At 37.9% G+C, this 23989-nt stretch overlaps 1 protein-coding gene across 2 annotated transcripts in view; it reads right to left on the bottom strand.

Moving 5' to 3' along the window:
* Positions 1-600: 600 nt before the first annotated feature.
* LOC116252576 (fatty acid amide hydrolase) overlaps positions 601-23989 on the bottom strand; it is a 73987-nt gene continuing 50598 nt past the window's right edge. Inside the window, exons 17-21 of one of the 2 annotated variants that reach the window (XM_031626935.2) lie at positions 23330-23398; positions 20734-20798; positions 16002-16015; positions 2594-2657; positions 601-890 (exon numbers count right to left, since the gene is read on the bottom strand). In XM_031626935.2, the coding sequence (XP_031482795.1) occupies positions 871-890; positions 2594-2657; positions 16002-16015; positions 20734-20798; positions 23330-23398 (232 nt within the window). In that variant the 3' untranslated portion in view covers positions 601-870. Of the gene's footprint in view, positions 891-2593; positions 2690-15953; positions 16016-20733; positions 20799-23329; positions 23399-23989 lie in introns of both variants that reach the window. The other variant, XM_031626934.2, reaches the window with a different exon arrangement.

The following is a 23989-nucleotide window of genomic DNA, read 5'->3' as shown; positions in this document are numbered from 1 at the left end:
GAATCGAGAGCTCAGGCTTCACTAGTTGCTTGCACCCTTGCTTGTGACCCTATGGGCAAAGAGTCCCCTCTTCATTCAGAGAGGTTGGGCAGTGGAGAGAGCGTTCTAAAGTTTGTTATTTTTGAATTATGGAATGTCACAAAATTTGCTAAGTATACACGCATAATCATATTACATGTTATTCAGTTTTAGTTGATAGAAAGGTCAAACATAAAGTCCTGACAGGCTTACCTTATTCACTTATTTATAGAAAAAGGGCATACTATAAAAATTGATGACCTAACCCAACCAAAGTTGCCGAGTCAATTCTTTGAACCCAATGACCCAGTCTTTAGTTGATCCAAGTCGGAGTCACGGGTTTTCCATCTATGGTTCAAATGTTCATATTTTTTGATGCACCATGTTCAGCGTTCTTAGCTGTGTTTCGTGTCCACGCAACATAAGCCTTGGGCTTTTGTGTCCCATTACTGGACAAGTTACAAAATAAAAGTCACATGGTGCGAACTACAGACCAAGGTAAACAAAATATGTTGTGTACGTGTGTGTGTGTGTGTGTGTGTGTGAGAGAGAGAGAGAGAGAGAGAGAGAGAGAGAGAGAGAGGTACTCAAGCATTATTGAGCAAGTTACAAATAATGTTTATACAGAGAATTTGGAAGGGGTATCTCAATGCCTACTTTTACCTTCCAGGATTCTGTCTATAGTCTTCACTGATTCAAAATACCACAAAAGCAGTCCCTCTTTTGTTGTTACAGTTTCCCCATTAACTGGGAAAATAAAATGAAAGGCACTTGATGGTGAGCCACTCTTGATCAATTCATTCATCAGGGGAAGTTTAATGCAAAACATCGAAGAAAGTGGATGGTCGGTTCCTAGAACTTGCACAAAGTTCCTGCAATGGAAGAATGGCGTCAAAAAAAAAAAAAAAAAAACAAAACAATTGACCAAACTCAAAAAACAAGTAAAAGAACTTCTCATGTTCAAAAGATGGTTAGAAAATCGAGAATTATGCCTGAAACTTTTAAAGAACATAAAGTTTATTGGCTACAATTAGTTATCAAATGGTAGAATAAAAAAAGCAGCATTATCCTCAAGCTTTCTTCACCTTTCAAGGCAATATCAGCATGTGTATAATGCTCAACAGAAAATGACATTGCAAGTCAACCCATGCTTCAAAGTTCTTAAATCTCAAAACGTGTTTCTCAGGTTCCGTTGGCATCTTTAAGCACACAAGCTTTCACTAGTGCCTTGTCTAGTAGTACACATTCTGAAATAAGGGCCAAGCCTTAAGTTAGAAGATGCTGCTAATTCAATTTTTAAGTGTCCAGAATCTGGAAAATCGACCATTATACAAAGTGCTTTTACAGAATAGTTGAAGGTTATGAAGCAAGTCCAGACATCTGCTATTCTGCTCAGTCCTTGAGATGATCTGTTTTCAACCTCCTTGGGGATTGAAGGAAGATAGGAGCACAGCCATGAGCCAGTTCCTATAAGGATGCAAGCATAACGCAAAGGCTTGTCTGACTTCATTGACAAAATAGGCAGCTTGTGAGTAGCTTGGCTTGTAACAGGTCGAGATCATGCTCTTAGGAACAAAGGCGATCAATAAGGAAACAAATGGTTGTGGAATCAACATGAAGGAAATGGAAAACCAAAATACAAAAACCTCATACCAATGACAATAACCAATCTAATGGAAAAGGAAGCCATGAGACTCATAGACAGAAGAAAGATGCTTAGGAATAGTTTTTTCACCTTTTTTTTCAATAATTGAACCTAACTAAGCGATCCCAAAAGCTCTTATGACAACAGAACTGTGACAGTAAGCACCAATCTGTAATATTTAATGCCCGTGAAATGACTTCTTAGCTACAAAGATCTTTCATGGAAGGCAAGACTCAAGTCGACTCTTTAGCAAACTGCAATATGAATTTCACCCAAAGGTCTCAACTTCCACCTAGAGAGCTCAAGCTCAAGCCAGGATGTAACTGGATTAGATATTGCTATTACCAAATTAAACTAACCAGATATTGCTTAATTAAACCTGGTGACAGACTCATATTTAGTTTCGGTATCCATTGGATTCAGTAAAAAAACATATAATATTCAAGTTCAATGTAGTATGCTTTTCATATATCCATCCATATGTTGAACTAGTTATGTGTGCATTCTCACATATATCGGTGTTTCTTTTTTCAATATATCATGTTAGTAACAGCAAAAATAAGGAAATCTGGAAAAGTGTAAAAAAGAACGCAGTATTCTGAGAATGATGCCAAAATAAAAAAATTGTGAAAATATATGCTTTATCCTCTACTTCTAGATTTGTATAAAACAAGACTTTCTAATTACCTGAAAATAAGTTTCCAGAATTTTGTGACGTGAAATGGATTATGTAATAAGACATTGTCAATCTTTGATAACGTTCTTGATTATTTATTAACTTGGTTGGGTTATTTATTTTCTCATGGCCTGGCAGTAAAAATCAAATGAACTGAAATCATTCACACTGATAAACATCGTTATATGTATGTTTTTGGTGAGATCTGGTTTGATCCAAAGTTGTGCAAAATCATGATATAAAAACATCATTACCTCTACCGCAGAAGCCAACCGGATAATTGTAGCTTCCTCCCATGGACGTCCAATCAACTGCAAACCTATTGGTAGCCCTTGCCTGTCATGACCGACCTGAACAAGGAAAAACAAACACACCAACCATCAGTGTTGACTGTGCAGACCAGATGATATTATCAACCAAAAAGAAGGACAAAAAAAAGTGTATACTTGTGACATGCTTGTGACGATATGAATAAAGCATGAAGTATAAATAGGAAATTCAGAATGAGCTGGATATGAGAGAACAAGGCCTGATCTCTTTTACATCTTTGGGTTACTGGCTCACTCTTCGCCTCTTATATGGAAGTTTATGTCACCTTGATTATACCGCAAATCTATGCTTCTTACACACACATATACACGTACAGATTATATGCACACACACACACACACATACATATATAGGTCACCATCCATTCTGATGAGCACTCTTATTTAGAAAAGAGCAGTGATTTCTGTTAGTTTATATGCAAGTACACACACATTCGTATGTATATATGCTTCTACTGTTCTACATACATCGCTATATTTAAGTGGTTGTATGAATACATATATACGTATTCATATATTGGTGTACATTGGAGTGCAATATGTTTTGTTGTAATGTTTTTGCAATATTTCTGTTTTTCTGTTTTTTTTTTTTTGTGTTTCTACCTGTTGGGAGTTCTGATGGCTAGTTTTCTAGCTGCTGGAACTCCGCCCAACAGCTATCTTCTCTCTCTATTGTCTCTTTATTCCTATAAATATTGTATCATTCTACGATAGTGCTATGACCTTTGAAGCCAGCCTTGTATAACGGTTTCGTATGAATAATATTCATTTCCTCATTTATTTTTGTTGTCCTCATTATACTTGAGTGGGAGAAGATTATTTTTGTGATTGTGGTAAAGTTTACATGGTATTAGAGTTTGGAGAGATGAGAGGGCTAGCCGTTGGAGACTAGTTCCAACGGCTAGAAATCTAGCCGTTGGGACTAGTCTCCCCTTTTGGTCCTCTTTAGTTAAAAATAGAAAAGGCAGGGGTAGAAGGGGAAATATACAAAGTTAAATGGAAAAAGAAAAAGACATCAAGAAGGTGATAAATTACATAAATATCCGAAGTATCTAAACCTATAACATGTATATATATATATATATATATATATATATATATATATATATATGTTAGAACATATATTAGTTGACTAATATATGTAATGTACATACATATATGTATATATGTATAGGTGGGATACATACATTCTAACACCCCCCTCAAACTTACGGTGTGATAACCGAAAGTTTGCTAAGGAGATAGTGAAACCTGGCAGCCGCAAGAGCCTTTGTAAAGAAGTCGCCTAGTTGATATTCAGATGAAACATATGAGAGATCAATAGTCTTCTGAAGGAATTCTTCACGAACATAATGACAGTCAATTTCTATATGCTTTGTTCTTTTGTAAAATGTGTGATCGTTAACAATATAAATTGCACTTTTGTTGTCACAATAAAGCTTGACAGGATCCATGATATGAACTCTCATATCTTTCAACAAACTTTTGAGCCACACAATTTCCATCGTTGTAGATGCCATGGCACGGTATTCAGCTTCTGTTGATGATAGAGACACATTATTCTGTTTCTTGTATTGACTTATGGTGTATTTGGGTCACCTAACTGGGTCTAGATCTGGACCCAATCCAGTGTTACTGTTATGGCCCTATTTAACCCGTGTAAACCCTAATCGTTAGTGTGTGAATAATATTCTAAGGGAGAGAGTGTCTGGTTGCTAGTGGGCACCAGTCCTCCGCACCTGTGGTTTTTTCCCTCTTGATGAGGGGTTTTCCACGTTACATCCGTGTTCGTTCCTTGTCCCCTCGCTTTTACTGTTTCTACATGGTATCAGAACCAAATAGATTTTGAGTGTACTATTCAGATTTGACGAAGAATCCCTCGACTTTGTTTGGTAAAAGGCCCTCTGTCGCTGTGAAGTTCCGATGGACACCGTCGACTCGTGCTGTGACATCAGCCGAGCACAACATCGCCCAACATCGGCCAATGCACCCGACACTCTGCCTGGTATCATCGTTCGAGCTCCTCCATCGCCCGACGATGTCCCTTCTGCTCCAATATCGCCCACCTCTATTAGCGTCTCGCTCCAACGACATCGCCTCCCGTGTCTGTCCCATCATCGCCTCCATCGCCCGAAGATCTGCTGTCTGCATCGCTCGCTACTCAGGCCCCTCAGTGTCTCCCCTAGTATGCTCTGTTTGCCAGTTCCCCTGGAGCTCCGATGCCTGCTGTTTTGTGTCGTGGCTTACCGCGCATGGGGTGCCATTGCCCTGCTCCCTGCTCAGCCGCTGCTCCCATCCTTGTTTGCTTCAGCTCGGGCCTCTACTGCAGACGAGAGATGACCCCTCTTCCCGCCTTTGCTCCATGTCGCCGCCTCCCTACTACTCCCCTCTGTGTGCATGTCATCATTTCAGCAAGTAATCTATGTTTTTTATCTTCCGCCCTATTGTTCTGTGTTTGTTGTTGCTCCCTGCTGTCTTTCTCCTTGGTGTTGGTGGTTATATCACTGTTGTGGGATGGCAGATTCATCCTCTTCTACTATAAATACTGGTCATATTGAGGTTGGGGCTCCTAGAACTGAAAACATTCCTGTTCAGGTTACCACTATTCGTCTGACCAAAGAAAATTACCTCCAATGGTCCACTGCGATTACTATGGGGATTGTTGGTCGGGGCAGGATTGCGTATGTTAATGGGAGGAAGGTTGAACCTGTTGAGACTAGTGCTGCTTGGGACACTTGGTTTCTTGAGGACAACCAAGTTAAAACTTGGATTGTCAATTCTGTATCTTCTGATATTCAACCCCTTATCGTTCATAAGAGGACTGCAAGAGATATGTGGGTTATTTTAGAACAAATGTATGGCCAAAAGAAGAAGACTGTTCAAGTGTATCAACTGATGAAAGATGTCTATGTCTACGACAAGGAGATCTCTCTGTGGCGGACTTTTATGCAGCCTTAAAATCCAAGTGGGAGGAACTTGACTACTACTCTGATGATACTTGGAATTGTCCCCAAGACTAGGTACGTCATGTAGCCAAAGAATGAGAGAATCGAGTATTCTTATTCGTAGCTGGACTGAACAATGACTTTGAAGGAATAAGGAGTCAAATTCTTAACTTGGAAGAATTGTGTAGTATTGAAGATGTCTACTCCCGTGTTGAAGCTGAAGAGCAAAGGTGTCTAGTTATAAGTGGAAGAAAGGGGGATCATACCTCATATAATGAAAGGTTTGCTCTGGTTAGCCGTGCCTCTATGGGAGTTGCCCGACCTCCTCAAAAGTGTACGCACTGCAAGAAAACAAGTCACACCATGGAGTTTTGTTGGGACCTGCATCCTGAAAAGAAGAATAGTAGAGGGAGGTCTTCTAGTGGGAAGAAGCTTGTATCTGATGTGACCAACCATAGTGGAGGGAAAGCTTCTACCTTTGCTGAATAGATTCGTGAGCTCTGTGCGTATCTGAGTCAGATAGATGTTGGTTAGGCCGAAGCGTCAGATGATATGAGGATTAACCATGCTCTTGCCATCTCTGAAGAAAAATGTAATTCTTGTATGAGAGAATAGATTGTTGACAGTGGTGCTACCCACCATATGACTGACAATCATAAACTCTTCCATGAATATAAGTTCTCATCAGGAAAGGAATGTGTTTCTCTTGCCGATGGTTCCTTTACCTCTATGGCAGGAAAAGGGAGTCTTTCTTTGTTAAATAAATTTTTAGTGCATGGTGCCTTACATGTTCCTCATCTTCCCTTGAATCTCTTGTCTGTTAGCAAAATGACTAAAGAGCTGAATTGTGAACTCATATTTTCTGCAAATTGCTGTGTTTTGCAGGACTTGGTGACAGGGAAGAGGATTGTGATTAGTTTGGTGTTTAAAGGCTTATCACCGCTCTTATGACAACTGTCAGCAGAACAGAGGAGAGGAAAAAGGATTGTCTTCAGTTGTTTTTGTATTGGCATGAACACCTTGGACATCTTCCTTTTGGAATTTTGAAACAGTTATTTCCTGATTTATGTTCCAGTTTGGACATGTCTATAATATCTTGTGATATATGTCAATTTGCTAAACATGTTAGGGCTTCATACCCTATTTCTACCAGTCATGCCAATGAAGTTTTCTCTTTGATTCATTCTGATGTGTGGGGACCTTCGGGAATTCATACCCGTCAAGGTTTTCAATACTTTATAACCTTTATAGATGATTTCTTTAGAAGTACATTTGTTTATTTGTTAAAAGATCGTATTGAAGTGCCTCATGTCATAGAGACCTTCATTCTTCTTGTGGAGACCCAATATGGCAGATCTGTTAAGACCTTCCGGTTTGATAATGCTCGTTGTTGAAGATTTCTTTCGAAAAAAGGGGATTGTTCATGAGACGTCCTGTAGTTATACCCCTTCACAAAATGGGGCAGCTGAGAGGAAAAATCGTCAGTTACTCAACGTCACCAGGGCTCTCTTGTTTCAAAGGAATCTTCCAAAACAATATTGGGGTGATGTTGTTCTCACTAGTGCATATCTCATCAATCGTATGCCTAGTCATGTGCTAAATGGACAGACTCCCCACTCTATGCGTCCAGGGAGTCGTCAACCTTTTCTCCTTCCATCTCGTGTCTTTGGATATTTTTGCTTTATTCATGATCACAGTCCCCATGTGGAAAAACTTGATCCAAGGTCTATTAAGGGTGTTTTTGTTGGGTATTCCCTTACTCAAAAAGGGTATAAATGCTTTGATCCTACCACGGGTCAAATTTATGTTACCAAGGATGTCACCTTCTTGGAACATGTCTCTTACTTTTGTGAGAATCCTCTTTAGGGGTAGAAGTCTATATCAAGGGAAGAGTATTATCAAAGTCAAGAGATTCAATTCACATATTTTTTAGATTACAAGCATGAGAGAGATGAAGGGTGCTCTATTGAGACTGAGGAAGTACATAATCACTTGTTTGGGTAGGTTTACTTTAGGCAAAGAATACGTACTGATGAGGTGACTAGTGGTGAGAAATCTACCCCCAATCCCAATGTTATTCCTTTCCTGGATGACCCAAGTCGTGCTCGGGAGATTCAGACTGAAGCTGCAAATGAAGAGCTTCCCATTGCCTTGAGAAAGGGTGTCAGGTCATGTACTCAAGACCCGATTGGTAACTTCGTATCATATTCTAAACTGAGCAAGGATTACAAATGCTTTGTATTTTTTCTTTCTTTGGTTGTGATTCTCACGACTATTACAGAGGCTCAGAGTGATCCCAAGTAGACTCATGCTATGCAAGAAGAGATGGAAGCCTTGAGTAGAAACCAGACGTGGGAAGTGGTAGAGATCCCTGAAGCGATTCATCTGGTTGGATCCAAGTTGGTCTACACCATTAAGTACAAACCATATGGGAATGTTGAGAGGTACAAAGCTCGCCTTGTTGCCAAGGGGTTTAGTCAAAAGTATGGGATTGACTACTTGGAGACCTTCGCTCCCATTGCAAAGATGAAGACTGTTAGAGTTATCATTTCTCTAGCAGTATTGAAGGAGTGAAAGATGTACCAACTTGACGTTAAGAATGCTTTTCTCAATGGTGATATTGAAGAGGAGGTGTACATGTTTGAACGTCTTATATTAGTGATGAGATAACATGACTACGATCAAGGAAATGGGGATCATACTCTGTTTGTAAAAAAGGAGGGTAAGGTTACTCTTTTGTTAGTCTATGTTGATGATATGATTGTTATAGGTGGTGATGAAGAAGAGATAATACGTTTAAAGGGTTTACTGGCTGCCGAATTTGATCTCAAGGACCTTGGCAAACTAAGATATTTTTTGGGTATCGAGATTGCTAGGTCAGGTACGACCCTTGTGCTGAATCAGAGGAAATATACATTGGATTTACTGAAGAAGACAGGAAAACTAGGGTGTAGACCGGCTTCTACTCCTCTGGATGTTGGACACAAACTCAGTATTAAGGATGGAGAACCTCTTTGTGAAGAGGCTAAGGGGAGGTATCAACGTCTAGTTGGAAGATTGATCTACCGCACTCTGACTAGACCTAATATCACCATTGCTGTTAATGTCATGAGTCAATTCATGCATGACCTACAGATGCTCACTTGAAGGTTGTCGACAGAATCTTGTGCTACTTGAAGAGGAATCCTGCCAAAGGGCTTCTATATGTGAAACAAGGGCCTATTGAAGGGTATTCTGATGCAGACTGGGCAGGCTGTGTTGATACTAGAAGATCCACCTCAGGCACCTGGGTTTACTTGGAGGGAAATCTAGTTCTTTGGAGAAGCAAGAGACAAGATGTTTGTTTCCACTCAAGTGCAAAGGTTGAATATAGAGCTGTTGTAATGAGAGTGTCAGAACTCAGAGCTACTGTGGCTGAAAGTATTGTTGACTGATATTGGTATGACGACTGAAAGACTATGAGGATGTACTATGATAACAAGTTCGCAATCAATCTGGCCAACAACCCTGTGTTACATGACCAAACAAAACATGTCGAGATTGACCACCACTTCATTCGGGAGATGATTGATGCCAGAGAGTTGATTCTACCATATATTAAGTCTGAAGGCCAAACTGCTGATGCTCTCACTAAAGTCTTACCTTTGACTTAGTTTGAGAGGAATGTATCCAAGTTGGGCATGTTTGATATGTATGCCCAACTTGAGGAAAAGTGTTGATTTATGGTGTATTCGGGTCACCTATCCGGATCTGGATCTGGACCCGATCCAGTGTTATTGTTATGGCCCTATTTAGCCCATGTAAACCCTAATTGTTAGTGTGTGAATAATATTCTAAGAGAAAGAGTGTCTGGTTGCTAGTAGGCACCAGTCCTCCTCACCCGTGGTTTTTTCCCTCTTGTTGAGGGGTTTTCCACGTTACATCCGTGTTCATTCCTTGTTCCCTCACTTTTACTGTTTCTACATCTTGCATCGCCAGGAAATTAAAGAATTACCTAAAATCACACACAAACCAGCGGTGGAGTGCCTATTATTGGGATCTCCACCCCAATCAACATCTGTATAAGCAACTAGTTCTAACATAGAAGAGGAAGACAAGAAAAGTCCTTTGTTGATAGGGTTCTTCACATAACGCACGATTCGCATGGCCGCTCCCATGTGCATAGAAGTGGGTGTTTGTTGAAATTGACTTATAACATGAACAACATGAGCAATATCCGATCTGGTGATAGAGACATAAGAGAGAGCACCAACAATTTGTCGAAAAGGAGTGGGGTTCTCTAAAATCTCTCCATCATCAACTTTCATTTTTACTCCTAGAGCTTCTGAAGTATCTGCAGTTTTGTTGTTTGAAATACCTGTTCTGTCAATTAATTCACTAGCAAACTTCATCTGAGAAAGCAGATACCCTTGTTTGCTATAAGCAACTTCAATACCAAGAAAATACGTTAGCCTTGCCAAATCAGTCATTTGAAAACATTTCTTAAGAAATTGTTTAATTTCTATGATTCCTTTTTCATCACTCTCAGTAATTACCATATCATCAACATACAATAATAAAATAATTATGTCTATCTAATTATTTTTCACAAACATGGCTGTATCAGAGTAACAAGATTTAAAACCTTGATTAATTATGACACTACTAAATTTATCAAACCAGGTCTTGGGAGCTTGTTTCAAACCATACAGAGCTTTCTTAAGTCGTAAAACCTTGTTTTGAGGTAGTTCCAGTCCAGGAGGAGCACTCAGGAAAACTTCTTCATTTAAATGGCCATTTAGGAAAGCATTTTTAACATCCATTTGAAGAATGGGTCACTGTTTGATAGAAGCAATAACAATTAGGGTTCTAACAAAGGTCATACGAGCAACAGCAGCAAAGATTTCTTCATAGTCAATCTCATATTCTTGGGCATAACCCTTAGCAACAAGTCTAGCCTTATACATTTCCAAGGTCCCATCACTCTTAGTTTTGACTTTATAAATCCATCTACATCCTATTGTCTTTTTCCCTATAGGTGGAGAAACAATATCCCAAGTCTCATTACTTTCAAGGGCTTTAAGTTCTTGATTCATGGCATCAATCCAATTTGGGTCATCCTTACCTTCAAGATAAGACGATAGCTCATAAAAGGAATGATGTGCCATAAGACAAGCTCCATGTTTAGGAGAAAAAGACTCATATGAAATGAATCTTTGAGGGGGCCTTATGTGTCTTTGAGACCTCCTAGGATTGGCTTGATCATTTTCTTGTGTTGCATGATCTCTTCTCCTATAAACTATAATGTCTCTTGGAGGATTAGTAGGACTATCTTCTATAACTTCTTCCATTTGCTCCTCATTATCAGAATCATCATCATAGTCCGTCCAAAGGAAAGCATAATCTTCTAGTTTCTTGGGCTCATTCTTAAAAGTTAAAACCATCTTCGTTTTCCAAAAATATAACATTTCTAGTAACATAAACCAGGATATAAGGCTGCCTCTGACAATTACACAGAGTCCAGTGGTACGCTTTCTGTCTTCGACTGAGCCATCGTATTCAGCATCACTATAGGCTTCCACTTCCAAGGTCTTGTCTTTTGTGAACAAAAGTCCTGCACTTGGAGACGATTTCAAATATTTGACCACCATTAATGTTGCATCTTAATGAACTTTCCTGGGTCTTTCTATGAATCGACTTAGCTTTCCCACTGCAAAACTATTGCCTGGTCTGGTCACAGTAACATGGAGAAACTTCCTTATTTGTTTTTCAACATTAGCATGGACTTAGTATCATGTGAAGTCAGCCAATTGGCTAAACATGTTCTGGCTTTGTACCCTATTTTTGAAAGTCGATCTAATAAAGCTTTTAGCTTGATTCATTTTGATGTGTGGGGCCCCTCGGACATTTCCTTTGGTCATGACTTTCATACTTCATTACGTTTATTGATGATTACTCTTGCAATACTTTTGTCTATCTATTGAAAGATCATAATGAAGTGGCTCATGTCATTGAAACCTTTATTACTCTTGTAGAAACGCAGTATAATGCTTCTATTCAGATTTTTTGATCTGATAATGCTCGTGAGTGTGTCTCTCATTCTGTTGAAACATTCTTTCGAAAAAAGGGAATTGTCCATGAGACATCTTGTAATTACACCCCACCCCAAAATAGGGTTGCTGAGCAAAGGAACCGTCAGTTGCTTAATGTCACTCGAGCCCTGTTATTTCAACAACATGCACCTGAGAAGTATTGAAGTGATGTTGTACTCACCAATGCTTATATTATCAGCCGTATGCCTAGTTGTGTGTTCAATGGGAGGACTCCTTACTCTATGTTAAGGACTGACTAGGATCCATTGATCTCCCCCCTCATGTGTTTGGTTGTGTCTACTTCATTCATAATCACAATTCACATGTCAAGAAATTAGATCCTCGAGCCATGAGGTATATTCTTGGGTTACTATCCTATACAAAAAGGGTACAAGTGCTTGGAACGCTCCACAGGGTGTTGTTATGTGACCAAGGATGTGACATTTTTCGAGCATATTTCTTGCTTCCAACAAAATCCTCTTTAGGGTGAGATTTCAAGAAAAAAGGAGGAAGAGTATTATCAGTTACAAGAAATTCAGTTTGTTGACTTTTTGGACTATAAGAGTGAACAATATAGAGAAGCTAATGTGACCGAGCAATATGCGAGTGAAATTGGACTATAGAATACTACCAGGCAGTGTGAAGGGCAACATGGTCATTTATTTGGACAGGTTTACTCCAAAAGGCACCTTGTTGAAGATGAAAAGAATGAAGACGCCAATCCCAATCCTGAGAAATCCCCGGATGAGCCAAGTCCAACGTGTGAGGAACATGATGAAGATGTCAAAAATGACAGGAATGCTGAAGAACTTTTTATTGCCCTGAGAAAAGGGATCAAATCATGTACTATGCATCCTATTGATAACTTTGAATCTTATTCAAAGCTTAGTAGAGATTATTAATGCTTCATATTTTGTCTTTCTACTTCTATTATTCCTTAGACTGTTGCTAAGGCTTAGGTAAATCCAAAATGGGTTTTTGCCATGCAAGAGGAAATGAAAGCCCTTGACAAGAATAGAATATGAGAAGTTGTGGACATTCTTGAGGATGCTCATCTTGTGGGATCAAAGTGGGTTTATACAATCAAGTATAAACTTGATGGATCCGTGGAAAGGTACAAGGTTCGGCTGGTCGCAAAAGTTTTCATTCAGAAGTATGACATAGACTACTTGGAGATGTTTGCCCTAGTTGCAAAGATGAAGACTGTTCGAGCGATTCTTGCTTTATCAGTTTCAAAGGAGATTAACATTGAAGAAGCCACTAGATTATGCTGTGACAAAAAGAACGCAAGTACATTGCTAGTAATCATACATTTCATGAAAGGACAAAACACATTGAGATGGATTGTCACTTTGTTCGAGAAGAATATCTGCGAAAGAATACAAAGTTGTCCTTCGTGTAATCAGAATATCAAATTGCAGACTTTTTCACCAAAGCATTGACATCAAATAGATTTCACTCTTCTTGACAAAATTTTGGTTATATCACAGTAAGTTTGAGAGCAGGTGTTAGTTTGTATGTAACTAAACATATATTCACATGTATATATGCTTCTACATACATCACTATATTTAAGTGGTTGTATGACACATACATACGTATGCATATATTAGTGTACATAGGACCGTAATATGTTTTGTTGTTGTAATGTTTTTTGTAATATTTCTGTTTTTCTGTTTGTTATCATTTTTTATGTGTTTCTAACTGTTGGGAGTTCCAACAGCTAGTTTTCTAGCTGTTGGAGTTCCAATGGCTAGCTGTAGGAACTCAGCACAACAGCCAGCTTCTCCCTCTATTGTCTCTTTCTCCCTATAAATATTGTATCATTTTAAGATAGTGCTATGGCTTTTGAAGTCAGTTTTGAATGACTGTTTTGTATGAATATTCATTTTTCATTTAAATTAGTTGCCCTCAATATACTTGAGTGGGAGAAAATTATTTTTGTGATTAATGGTAAAGTTTACACTTTACAGTTTCTCGTGCAGTACAGGACACTGCACACCAAGAAAAGTCCTTGGTTTACAAAAAAAAAAGGTAGTTCAAGAATTATTTAAAAAAACCAGCATTTAATGCTTGAAAACCAAAAAAAAAAAAAGGCAAAACATTTAATGTTGGAACCTGCTGGTTGCTCAATTGGAAATAAGAGAATTTATAGGTTTTATGGTTAACAACTTTGTACAAATCCAGATTTTCAAGGCGAGGACCTTCAAATAGAATGACAAGTCGAACCCTCCAACTGCATAAGAAGACAGTACACCTTAACTAAAGAATGATTGAAGACTTAAATAAGTAATGAGAATAATATAATAAGCTACATAGGTGACTCAATTAAAAAAACTGAATACCTAATTCAAGTTTTATCATCATATTTTGATAAAAATATAAACATTAGGGAAAAATAATCTTTAATAGTTATTCTTTTATATATTGCCCCTGGACACGCTGGGAAGGGTAATTAGATTTAGTCCTATTGGTGACACTATAGACCCTTGAATGACTTCATTCAGGTGTTCAGATATCCACCTCGAAAAGTAGATACTTACCAAAAATTGTAACCACCCACCTTATTTTCTCTCTTTTTACAAAAATGAAATGGAGCTGTAGACCCTTGGGTCTGATTGTTACTGGTAACACCAATTAAGTTGCTTAACTGGGCATATATGCATGTGTTTGTCTGTCTTTGCCAAACAAAAAAGAGAATTAATTTCAAGGACAGGTTGATTACAAAGAAAAATGAAAATTTACAACCTTATATGAGACAAATTGATTTCATTGTTTAATAAAAAAAATGGCAATGACAGACAGAAAGAGTAACGTCGAGAGAGGAGTCTCCAGCTGCAGCTCTATCATCACCAGTGGGAGAGACAGAGAAAAAAAAAACGGCAATATTAGTTGGAGCATGAGAAAATGGTGTGTGACTGTGCATGAGCACACGAGAGAGAGAGAGAGAGAGAGAGAGAGAGAGAGAGAGAGAGAGGAACATGAGTTGTTGGTATGTGGAAAAAGGAGAGGAGTATTCAGTGATGTTGGTGAGAAAAGCAGGCTAGAAAGAGAGATGAGAAGCGGTGAAGTCGGGAAGGATACCTCGGGGTCGCCAAATCATCAGTGATGTCACTGGATGACAATCCAAGGAAGAGGGTGTTTCCAGCAAGAAACCTGCTGAGGGTTGGGCCCTCGTCTTTTATTAATAAAAAATGAGGATATTTACAAACAAAAATTTATATCCACCCAAAGAGGGTGAATGAACTTAGACTTTAGCCAAGAGAACTGGATCCCAGTCTACAGCTAGGGATCACCATTCAGTGTACTCACATTCTCTTACCCTACAAAAAACAGGGCGCAGGTTGCTTAAGAAGGAGCTCTACTGCTGAACTTAATAACATCTAAGTGCCTGAAAATACGCTAAAAACAGTTTGACAGGCCTTTTGCTGATGGACCACTTAAGCCATCTTCGCCACACTTTGTTGTTCCCACTTACCCTTGATTCTCCCTCATTGACATTGCCTTCGTGTATGCAATGATTAAGAGCCCATGATTCCTTCATTTCAGGCCCTACATGAGACCAGCTGACAAAGGCTAACTTTATCCTGTCTAAGGAAGAGGGTGTTTCAGCAGCAAAAAATAGTTCACTCGTTGGGTGATTCATTTTAATTATAGAACTAAAATTAAGCTTAATCTTAAAAGGGTGGACCAAAATAGACCCAATCAAGGTTGTCTGATGCCATGTCAGGGCTGAGTCCAGAACACCCCAGTGTCTGGGTGTGCCAACACGAGTGCATTGCATTTCTTTACAATGCCCCTGTTACATACGTCATAATAGTCCATTACCTGAAAGAATCAATACAAAAAGGACTATCACCTTATCTTCTTTAGGCTTAATTGTGTATATTGAGTCCAATTGGGAGGGTGGCCCCATAATCATCACTTCACCTGTTCACCACTGATTTCTGTGTGTTTTAGGTGAATGACTGATATCTTGAAGACTTAGTTTTTTTTTTTTTTTCCTTTCATTTAGTCTGAACATGAAGCTATGATCCATATAATAGTGGACGCATTCTGACTATGAAAATAGGTTACTTCAATGCAGTAGTATTTGTTTAGCTTTGTAACGGAAACTCTATTTAGCTACTTTTATGTAGTGACCTGTGGAGTTTTATCCTTCCAAAGATAATGTAAATGGACAATGAACATTATGAAATACAAGAGACGTCATAGATTCAGATTTACGTTGTGATGTTAAATGGAAATAAAGAGCCTCGAGGAGCTTACTGGGACAGAAATGGCAGGAAGACCAAGAAGGTTTGCAGCAACTACAAAGCGCATGAGTTCACCTGCAAATGACAGTGGTCTAAGAAGTGCAAAATGTATTCTAAAAGTAGCAATAGGAGATGCTGCAAGAATATTGATCAGAACCAGCAACCATATTAGTCCTAACAATAAAAAATTAAAAATAAGAAATTTAAGGGCAAGCCTGACATTGAGTTTCTACTTTCTTTAGTTAGGTTCAATGACTATGCTTTGCCAGTTGCCACCAATAAAAAAGAAATAAAAGGGAGAAAAACAAGAAAAAATGGAATAACTTCTTGGATGAATCCAAATACTCTATGGCCATCATAGGGTGACTTTTAATTACACTGCCGCTCCATAACATACAATGGTTCCAGTCATTCTGGTTTATAAAAGACAGAGCTTGTGACAAACGACACAACTTGAAGAAGGTAGGATTTGGTGGATTTGCATGTATATGTGTATAAAGGAATATGTGCATGCATATGACAACCATATCCAGGATTAAAAGCAAAAGACATCTCTTTTGAATCACTAACTAGTTCTTGTACTGTAGCCAATCCATTGCAAGTATTATTGATGCTGGCAAGACAAGATACAGATTGTTTCCCCTCCATGCCGTTGTTGTACTCATGAAAGAAGCATGTAGGGTGTTACATAGATGAAATATTGAGCTGACACTACATCTATTAGCTGCAGGAAGACAATAACATGTTCAAGTATATCAGACAAGTACAGTTAAGCAGAGCTAATAAGCCTTAATTTCTAGATGCAATTATCATACTTTGTGTTCCAGACTAGAACAATTAGATCAATCTCCTCAGTTGCAGAGCACTAGTGAAACCTACAGTGCTGTTAGATGACCTGCAAGCAGTATATTCCTAATTACCTTCCCTACTCTTTTCCAATGTAGTTGGACCCAATCAGTTTAACATCACTTGCATTAAAGGATGATATAACATTGGAAGAAAAAAGCAAACCAATATGCTTGCTTATTCTTCAAAGAATAAAGATAGTCAAGTCACGGGAGCTGTTGTTTCCTAAAGAGTACAATAAACATCGTAAACGTCGTGCCAATTCACAGAGATCCTTGTCCATTTTTCTCCGTTGAGAAATATAAATGAAGAGATAAGAGGTTGGTGTTGGAAATGTTCAGCATTTTCAACAACGGTATTCATTTCTAGAAGGTAACTTGCATCAGCTAACATGATGCAATCCAGACCAAGATCTAGGGCCCATAAATAAGCTAAACAAGTCAGCCACTTTTGGGCTCATTCAGGGGTGAAGCCTATCCATAGATGGCCAAAGCTGGAGGTTGTTATACACTGTCATCATGGGTGTGTGGACACTAGTGCAAAGCATTTTCAAAAACCTGGATGTGGAGCATATATCTATATGTACATATATATAGGAATTGAAATTAGTCGACAACCGATGTGGCGGATGGATTTTTTATTTTTTTTTAATGTTGTATCACTAAAAATAGTCGCAGAAGGTACATTAGGGATGGTCAGTTGCTTAGCTACCTCTGCGGCTGGATGGTTGTTTTTTTTTTTTTTTTAATAATTTTGTCACTTTAGAACCATTGCAAAATGTGCATTTTGTCACTAAGAACTATGGTCAAGCAACTGGCCATCACCAAAGGGCCAATGCAATTTTTGTGATGTTTTTTACCGACACAAAACGAAAAACAACAATCCAGTCACACAGAATAGCATGCTGATTTCAACACCTCTCTCTCTCCCTGTATATATATGTCATTGTTAAAAATATGATTCTCGGGTTTTTAACGGAGAGATTTTTCTTAGGTATTTTTCAGCAAAGTTGTTTTTCTTGGAAAAATCTGGGGAAAATCACAGCAAAAACATTAAAAAATTTCTAAACATTAGATAAAAAGTCCAAGATTCCCCCACCGCCCCCCCCCCCCCCCCAAAAAAAAAACTTTGCCGATAAGTGCCAGAGAAAAACCTCACAGATAGAAGCTTGAGAACGCTATTTGTAGCTAAGCCTTTTACCAATGACCAGCTCTAGTGAAAATAAATACCAAAATTCTTCCTCTTGTAATTTGCCTTTTTTCTCTTTTGCAGCAAACAACAGCACTTCAATATAGGAGACATAAAAAAAAACAGAGGTCATTAATGATAATTACCAATGTTGTTAAATGTGATGAGGTGAAGCAAAGTGTTAAGCCTGTGAGGCGCAGCGAAGCGTAAGCTTCACAACCAAATTTTGAAACTTTTTGAAATTTACTAAAACAACGAAACTTAGAATTGCTGTGCAAAATAGTTGTCAAACCTCTTTCTGCAATTATTTCCTAAGAAAATGAGGTAGCATTATCATCTTTTTGTTACAACATTTTTTTTTTTGGAAAAACATGGAAAATGATAAGGTAGATTTGAAATTATTGTAAAATTGTATCTAACAATTCTAACCCCTTATCACACCCGATGTTTACTTTCCTTTTTATTTTCTCTTTCAACTATCTATGTCCCTCTCATTCCCTCTCTGACCGACGTTGTCATGGCTGCCTCTGGCTGTCTCCAGCCATCGGTAGGCCTTCAGCCACCAACATCATGACGGTGGCAAGGTACCCAAGTTAAATGCGATGAGACAAAGCAAAGTGCTAAGCCAGTGAAGCGACACTTGGTAGGCCTTCAGTCACCAACAACATGACGGCAGCAAGGTACCCAAGTTAAATGTGAGGAGACGAAGCAAAGCGCTAAGCCAGTGAAGCGACACTCGGTAGGCCTTCAGCCACCAACAACATGACGGCAGCAAGGTACCCAAGTTAAATGCGAGGAGACCAAGTAAAGTGCTAAGCCAGTGAAGTGACACAAAAAGAGATGATGCGAAGCGAAGTGTAAGCTTCACCACCAAATTTTGGAACTTTTCAGATATTTAGAAAACAATAAAACATAGAATTTGCTACACAAAATAGTGGTCAAACCTCTTTCTGCAACTATTTCCTAAGAAAATGAGGCAGCATTATTATCTTTTTGTTATAACACTGCTTTTAGAAAAACACAGAAAATGATGGGTCAGATATAAAATTATTGTAAAATTGTATTTAACAATTCTAACTCCTTATCAAGCCTGATGCTTATTTTCCTTTTTATTTTTTGTCTCAACTCCCTATGTTCCTCTCGTTCCCTCTCTGACTGAAGTTGCCATGGCTGCTGGCTGTGGACGGCCTTCGGTAGGGTTCCAGCCACCAACAACATGACTAAGGCAAGGTACCCAAGTTAAATGCAATGAGGTGAAGCAAAGCGCTAAACCTGTGAAGCGAGACGAAGAGAGACAAAGCAAAGCATAAGCTTCACGATGAGATCTTGGAACTTTGTAAAAATTAAGGAAAACAATAAAACTTAGAATTTGCTACATAAAATAGTTGAAAACCTCTTTCTGCAATTATTTCTTAAGAAAATGAGGCAGCATTATCATCTTTTTATTATAACACTGTTTCTGGAAAACACAAAAAATGATAGGTAGATTTGAAATTACTGTAAAATTGTATCTGACAATCTTAATGCTTTACCAAGCTCGATGCTTACTTTCCCTTTTATTTTCTCTCTCAACTCTCCCTGTCCCTCTCATTCCCTTTCCAACCGAAGCTGACATGGTGCCTCTGGCCATCTCCAGCCTCCAGTGACTAGCTACACAAAAGCGGCTAGGTACCTACACCCAAGCTAAGATGGTATTTAATATTTATTTATTTATTTGATCAATCATATATATACATATTTTCCCATTTTTTCAATGTTGGTGGACTCTGGTGGCTGCAGCGGCCACCACCAGCGGGTGAAACTCAGAACTTTCATTTGGATAATCAGAATTCAGATTAACGTAAACAGTTTTAGAAAAGACTTGGTTTGAGTCTGCTTTCAGAATTCAGAGTTACGGTTTTAGTTTCAAAAAAAGGAAAAGGAGTATCTGATTTGGAAAATGAGATTGAAGATTACCAGGACAAGACACACCAAGAGATATAGATGGAGAACTGATTGACATAGAACTCATTTAAACAAGAACTAGATTGATGCACACTGACACAGACTGATGCAGACTAGACAAACAAAAAAAAATTAAGAAGGAATTTTCCTGCCACAAGAAATTAGATAATATCATTGGACTTGCCATTTAGAAAGCAATTGCAGGTCCATGTCTAACCTATGCTCTGATACCATGTTACAATCTACAGAAAATCAGATTCAGTGGTCTGAGGAAGAAGAAAGATGATGGAGAAAGGGGGTGGCAGCAACTGTCACAATCCACATTATGAGACATGACCTACATGTCATCATTATATTTTACGTGTTTAATACAAAACTACCGCACAACTTTACCTCTAAAAGAATAGCATTACAATATATCACAACAGCACATAAAACAAAGACAAACATGGACCAGATCTGACATCAAATTCAATCTGCATTCACTCTTAATCTCTGCAAAAATGCATACTTAAGTTTCATTCCACAATGACACGTGGAACTAAAAGTCTGTTCTAGAAGGACAGTTGCAGAAGCTACATTACTGATAAAAATGAACTCACCAGAAAAGATAAATATCACAAATCTAACCTAGGACCAATATGGAAGGACTGGAAAACCAAATTCTTCATTGCCAGAGGTTAACAAAAAAGCTTTTTTCGAATCAGAAGACTTACAGTAATGTTGATCATAGATTGGCGAGAACTAAGCTAGCACCATTATAACATTTTAATTGAATCTGAATATGTCAAGGAAAAATAGTGATTGCTGGATACCTGTCAACTTCAAGTTCGATTCTCCAGATCTGAGGGCATCTGTTGGTATTACAGGTGCAGTTACACTGTTGCATAAATGAACTTTTGTCATTCCACAGTCATTAAAAGCTAAAGATGCAAAGAACATGTAGATGACAATACCACAGAAAAGTCTTTTCTTTATATAGTTGACAAATGCAGCTGGAATTAAACTGTTCTAGTGAGGGAATGCATTAGAACAGTTCATCCTAGATGAGTTATTCATTAAAAAGGTAAAGATGCAAAGAAAATTTAGACGAAAATACCACAAAAAGGTCTTTTATCATATAGACGATAAATGCAGCTGGATCATGAAAGAAGGTTCGACTGTCCTACTGCAAATGCATTAGAACAATTAATCCTAGATGAGTTACAAAAAGGAGAAAATCAATGTTCTACACTATGTTGTCAAAGTGCCCGGGTGCTGTCTGAGTGGCAGGCAGAGACTAGTGCCTAGGTGGGCCTAGGCGAGCCTAGGCAAAAAAGGCAGCTGTTTTTTTCCTTTTAACGTTTTGTTGGTGTTGACTAACACTCACTAATTGAAGCCCAGCTTCTCCAAACGATGATGTCATTAACATTAGGGTTTAATTCCAAACTAGACAAGTACATAGCGTCTCATCAACCAAATGGATCAGGTTTATTAAGCCTAACTGATCCACTCTATCGACTGTAGACCTGTCTACTAACTGAAACATAAAACACTGAAGTAAAACAGTAAGACGAAGTAAGACACTAAAAGGCCCTTAATCCCAACCCGATGGCGTCGGGACTGAGCCTAACAATTATGATCCTGAGAATTGCTGGATTTGTGGGAAGACACGATGATCCTGTGTACAGGGATTGTCGGTTGAACATGTTTGAAAGAAAACATGCTATTTTTTTGGCAAGCATTTAAAAGTTGGACTCCATAAATTTAAAACTGCACGTGATTGACCAATAAAATGGTTGATTATATATTTATTCTCATGCATTTACATGACAATATATATTTTTATGTGCACTAATAAATTATAAAAAGGAGCTCATGGTGTTCACCTAAAAAGGCACAAGAGCGTTAACAATGCAAATCCATATCATATTAAAATATTGTTGTGGACTCTGAAAACCCAGAAGATACCAGGAGACCTGATGATTCCTGATTCTGAAGTTGACGATGTTGCATCAGTAGTGTCAGAAATAGTAAAACCAACACATCAAGAGGAACTTAGCAGAGCAAGAGAACCTAGTGAAACTGAACCTAGTGGACCTGAAGAATGAAGTGAAACCATCCAGCTCTTAATGTGGATCTATATTTTCTCTTTGATTAGTCTGATATCTCTAAGTGCTTCTTTGCTAGAGAATTGTATTTTATAATCACAATTCATATATTTGAAATTTTACTCTCATGCATTAGGGGCTTTTAAGTTTAAGTTGATTTAATGGGTGTACATTGTTTAAGTTAAATTGAAATGTTTATTTGCTATTAGTGCTTTATGTTATGTGCAATTTACGATTTCCCATAGGGAACACTTTTCATATTTTTCCACATTTTTCGTATTGTTCTCATGATGTTTTGAAATTAAAAAGTTGCAATTTTTTTACGCTACAATTACACTGCATTACATGTCTAGCTATTGGCCCGACCAATGATACAGACAGGCAATGCCAACCTCTTGGTGAGCTCACTAGAGATTAGTCTAGCATGAGGAACCTGATGGCAACCTCCCTGATATGGAAGACGATTTACGAGGTGCATTATGGATCTTTCATTGCAAGGACTGAGTGCAAGTTGATAAGCAATACCTGCAGTAAGGGGCTATCACGATGTTAAGGAGATAAAATCATCTGTGCCCTCAAACTCCAATCCTTCTACTTCACACACATGCCCACTCACATGCAAATACATATGCATGCACAAGCACTAGATTATATTCCATCAATACAAGATACCAAACATAGTCCTGCAAAAAACTTGAAGTAGGAATCCTGATTCCCAGTAACAGGATATAGTATCCATCAGGAATCCCAATTCCCAAACCTAAGATTCATTCTCACTTCTCAGCAGTAGAAATTCCAATTTCAGTGTCACTTTACTTTAAATTGATTTTGCATATAGTTTGCTATACATATATATATATATATATATATATGTATATATATATATATATATATATATATATATGTATATATATATATATATATATATATATATATATATATATATATATATAATTTTTTTTTATAAGTTTTGATATCACCTTTGAAATGGTTTTACAAGCCACCTTTTACTTGCTTCCCTCTTCTTGAATAATACAACTGCCCACAATTTGGATCTGTGTAGTGCTTCCTATTATTTATTCATGTTTTAGCAACTATAACACAACCTGGCATACAAAATTCTCCTTACTCGAGTAAAGGGAAAATTGATCTTAAATTCTTAATGGAAAGCTTGAACAATCTTGGCTGCACAAAATGATGAAAGGAAGTCCACAGTTGAAAGTTAAGCATATTCAGCGCTTCTTGAATGACTTAATGCAAAAAATTGTTACAAAACATATGGCAAAAAATATTGATAATAGGAGAATAAACACTTCCATACCCAGTTGTCGGAGTCACTATGACATCAACCCTTTTGAAGGCCTCCATATGGTAGTGCATTAACCTTCTCCTAAAGCATCAGCAAGAAAAAACTACTTGAGTATTATCAAATAGTCATATCATGAAACATCTTATAATTTTTCAAGGTAAGACTAGAAGGTTACAAAATAGGCACATAATTATGAAGGCAGAGAGCTAGAGCAAACTGAAACTGCAGACAACCAAACAACCATATACTGTTTGTACAAACACACGCACACACACACACACACACATAGAGGAATTGAAATCAGCCAGCTGCTGGATTGTTAAATTTTTTAAAATCCGTTGCTAAATTTATATATATGATGTAGGAACATTTTGTAGTTTCTCGTTGTATACCTTTTCTTTTATTTACTTTTTGCCTGTACTTTTCATTTTCACATATGCTGTAATCCATTTGTTAACATTTCTTTTGTTATAAAGTTGGCCAATCATACTAGCCATTTGGGACTAGCCAAAAGGAAGTTTTCCACCTTTCTGTCATATAAATCGGGACTGATGTCTCCTTTTATTTTTTATAATTTTTGCATACCATTCTAAATAAAGTTTGTTTGTTTTTAGGTGCCTTGGTCTTTCTTGTGCCTGACTGCACTATTTCTTACTTCAGTACTTTGTGCGG

The sequence above is a fragment of the Nymphaea colorata genome, chromosome 4, assembly GCF_008831285.2.
Source record: "Nymphaea colorata isolate Beijing-Zhang1983 chromosome 4, ASM883128v2, whole genome shotgun sequence".
In the NCBI taxonomy this organism is placed as follows: Eukaryota; Viridiplantae; Streptophyta; class Magnoliopsida; order Nymphaeales; family Nymphaeaceae; genus Nymphaea; species Nymphaea colorata.
This window is presented reverse-complemented; position numbering and strand designations above follow the sequence as displayed.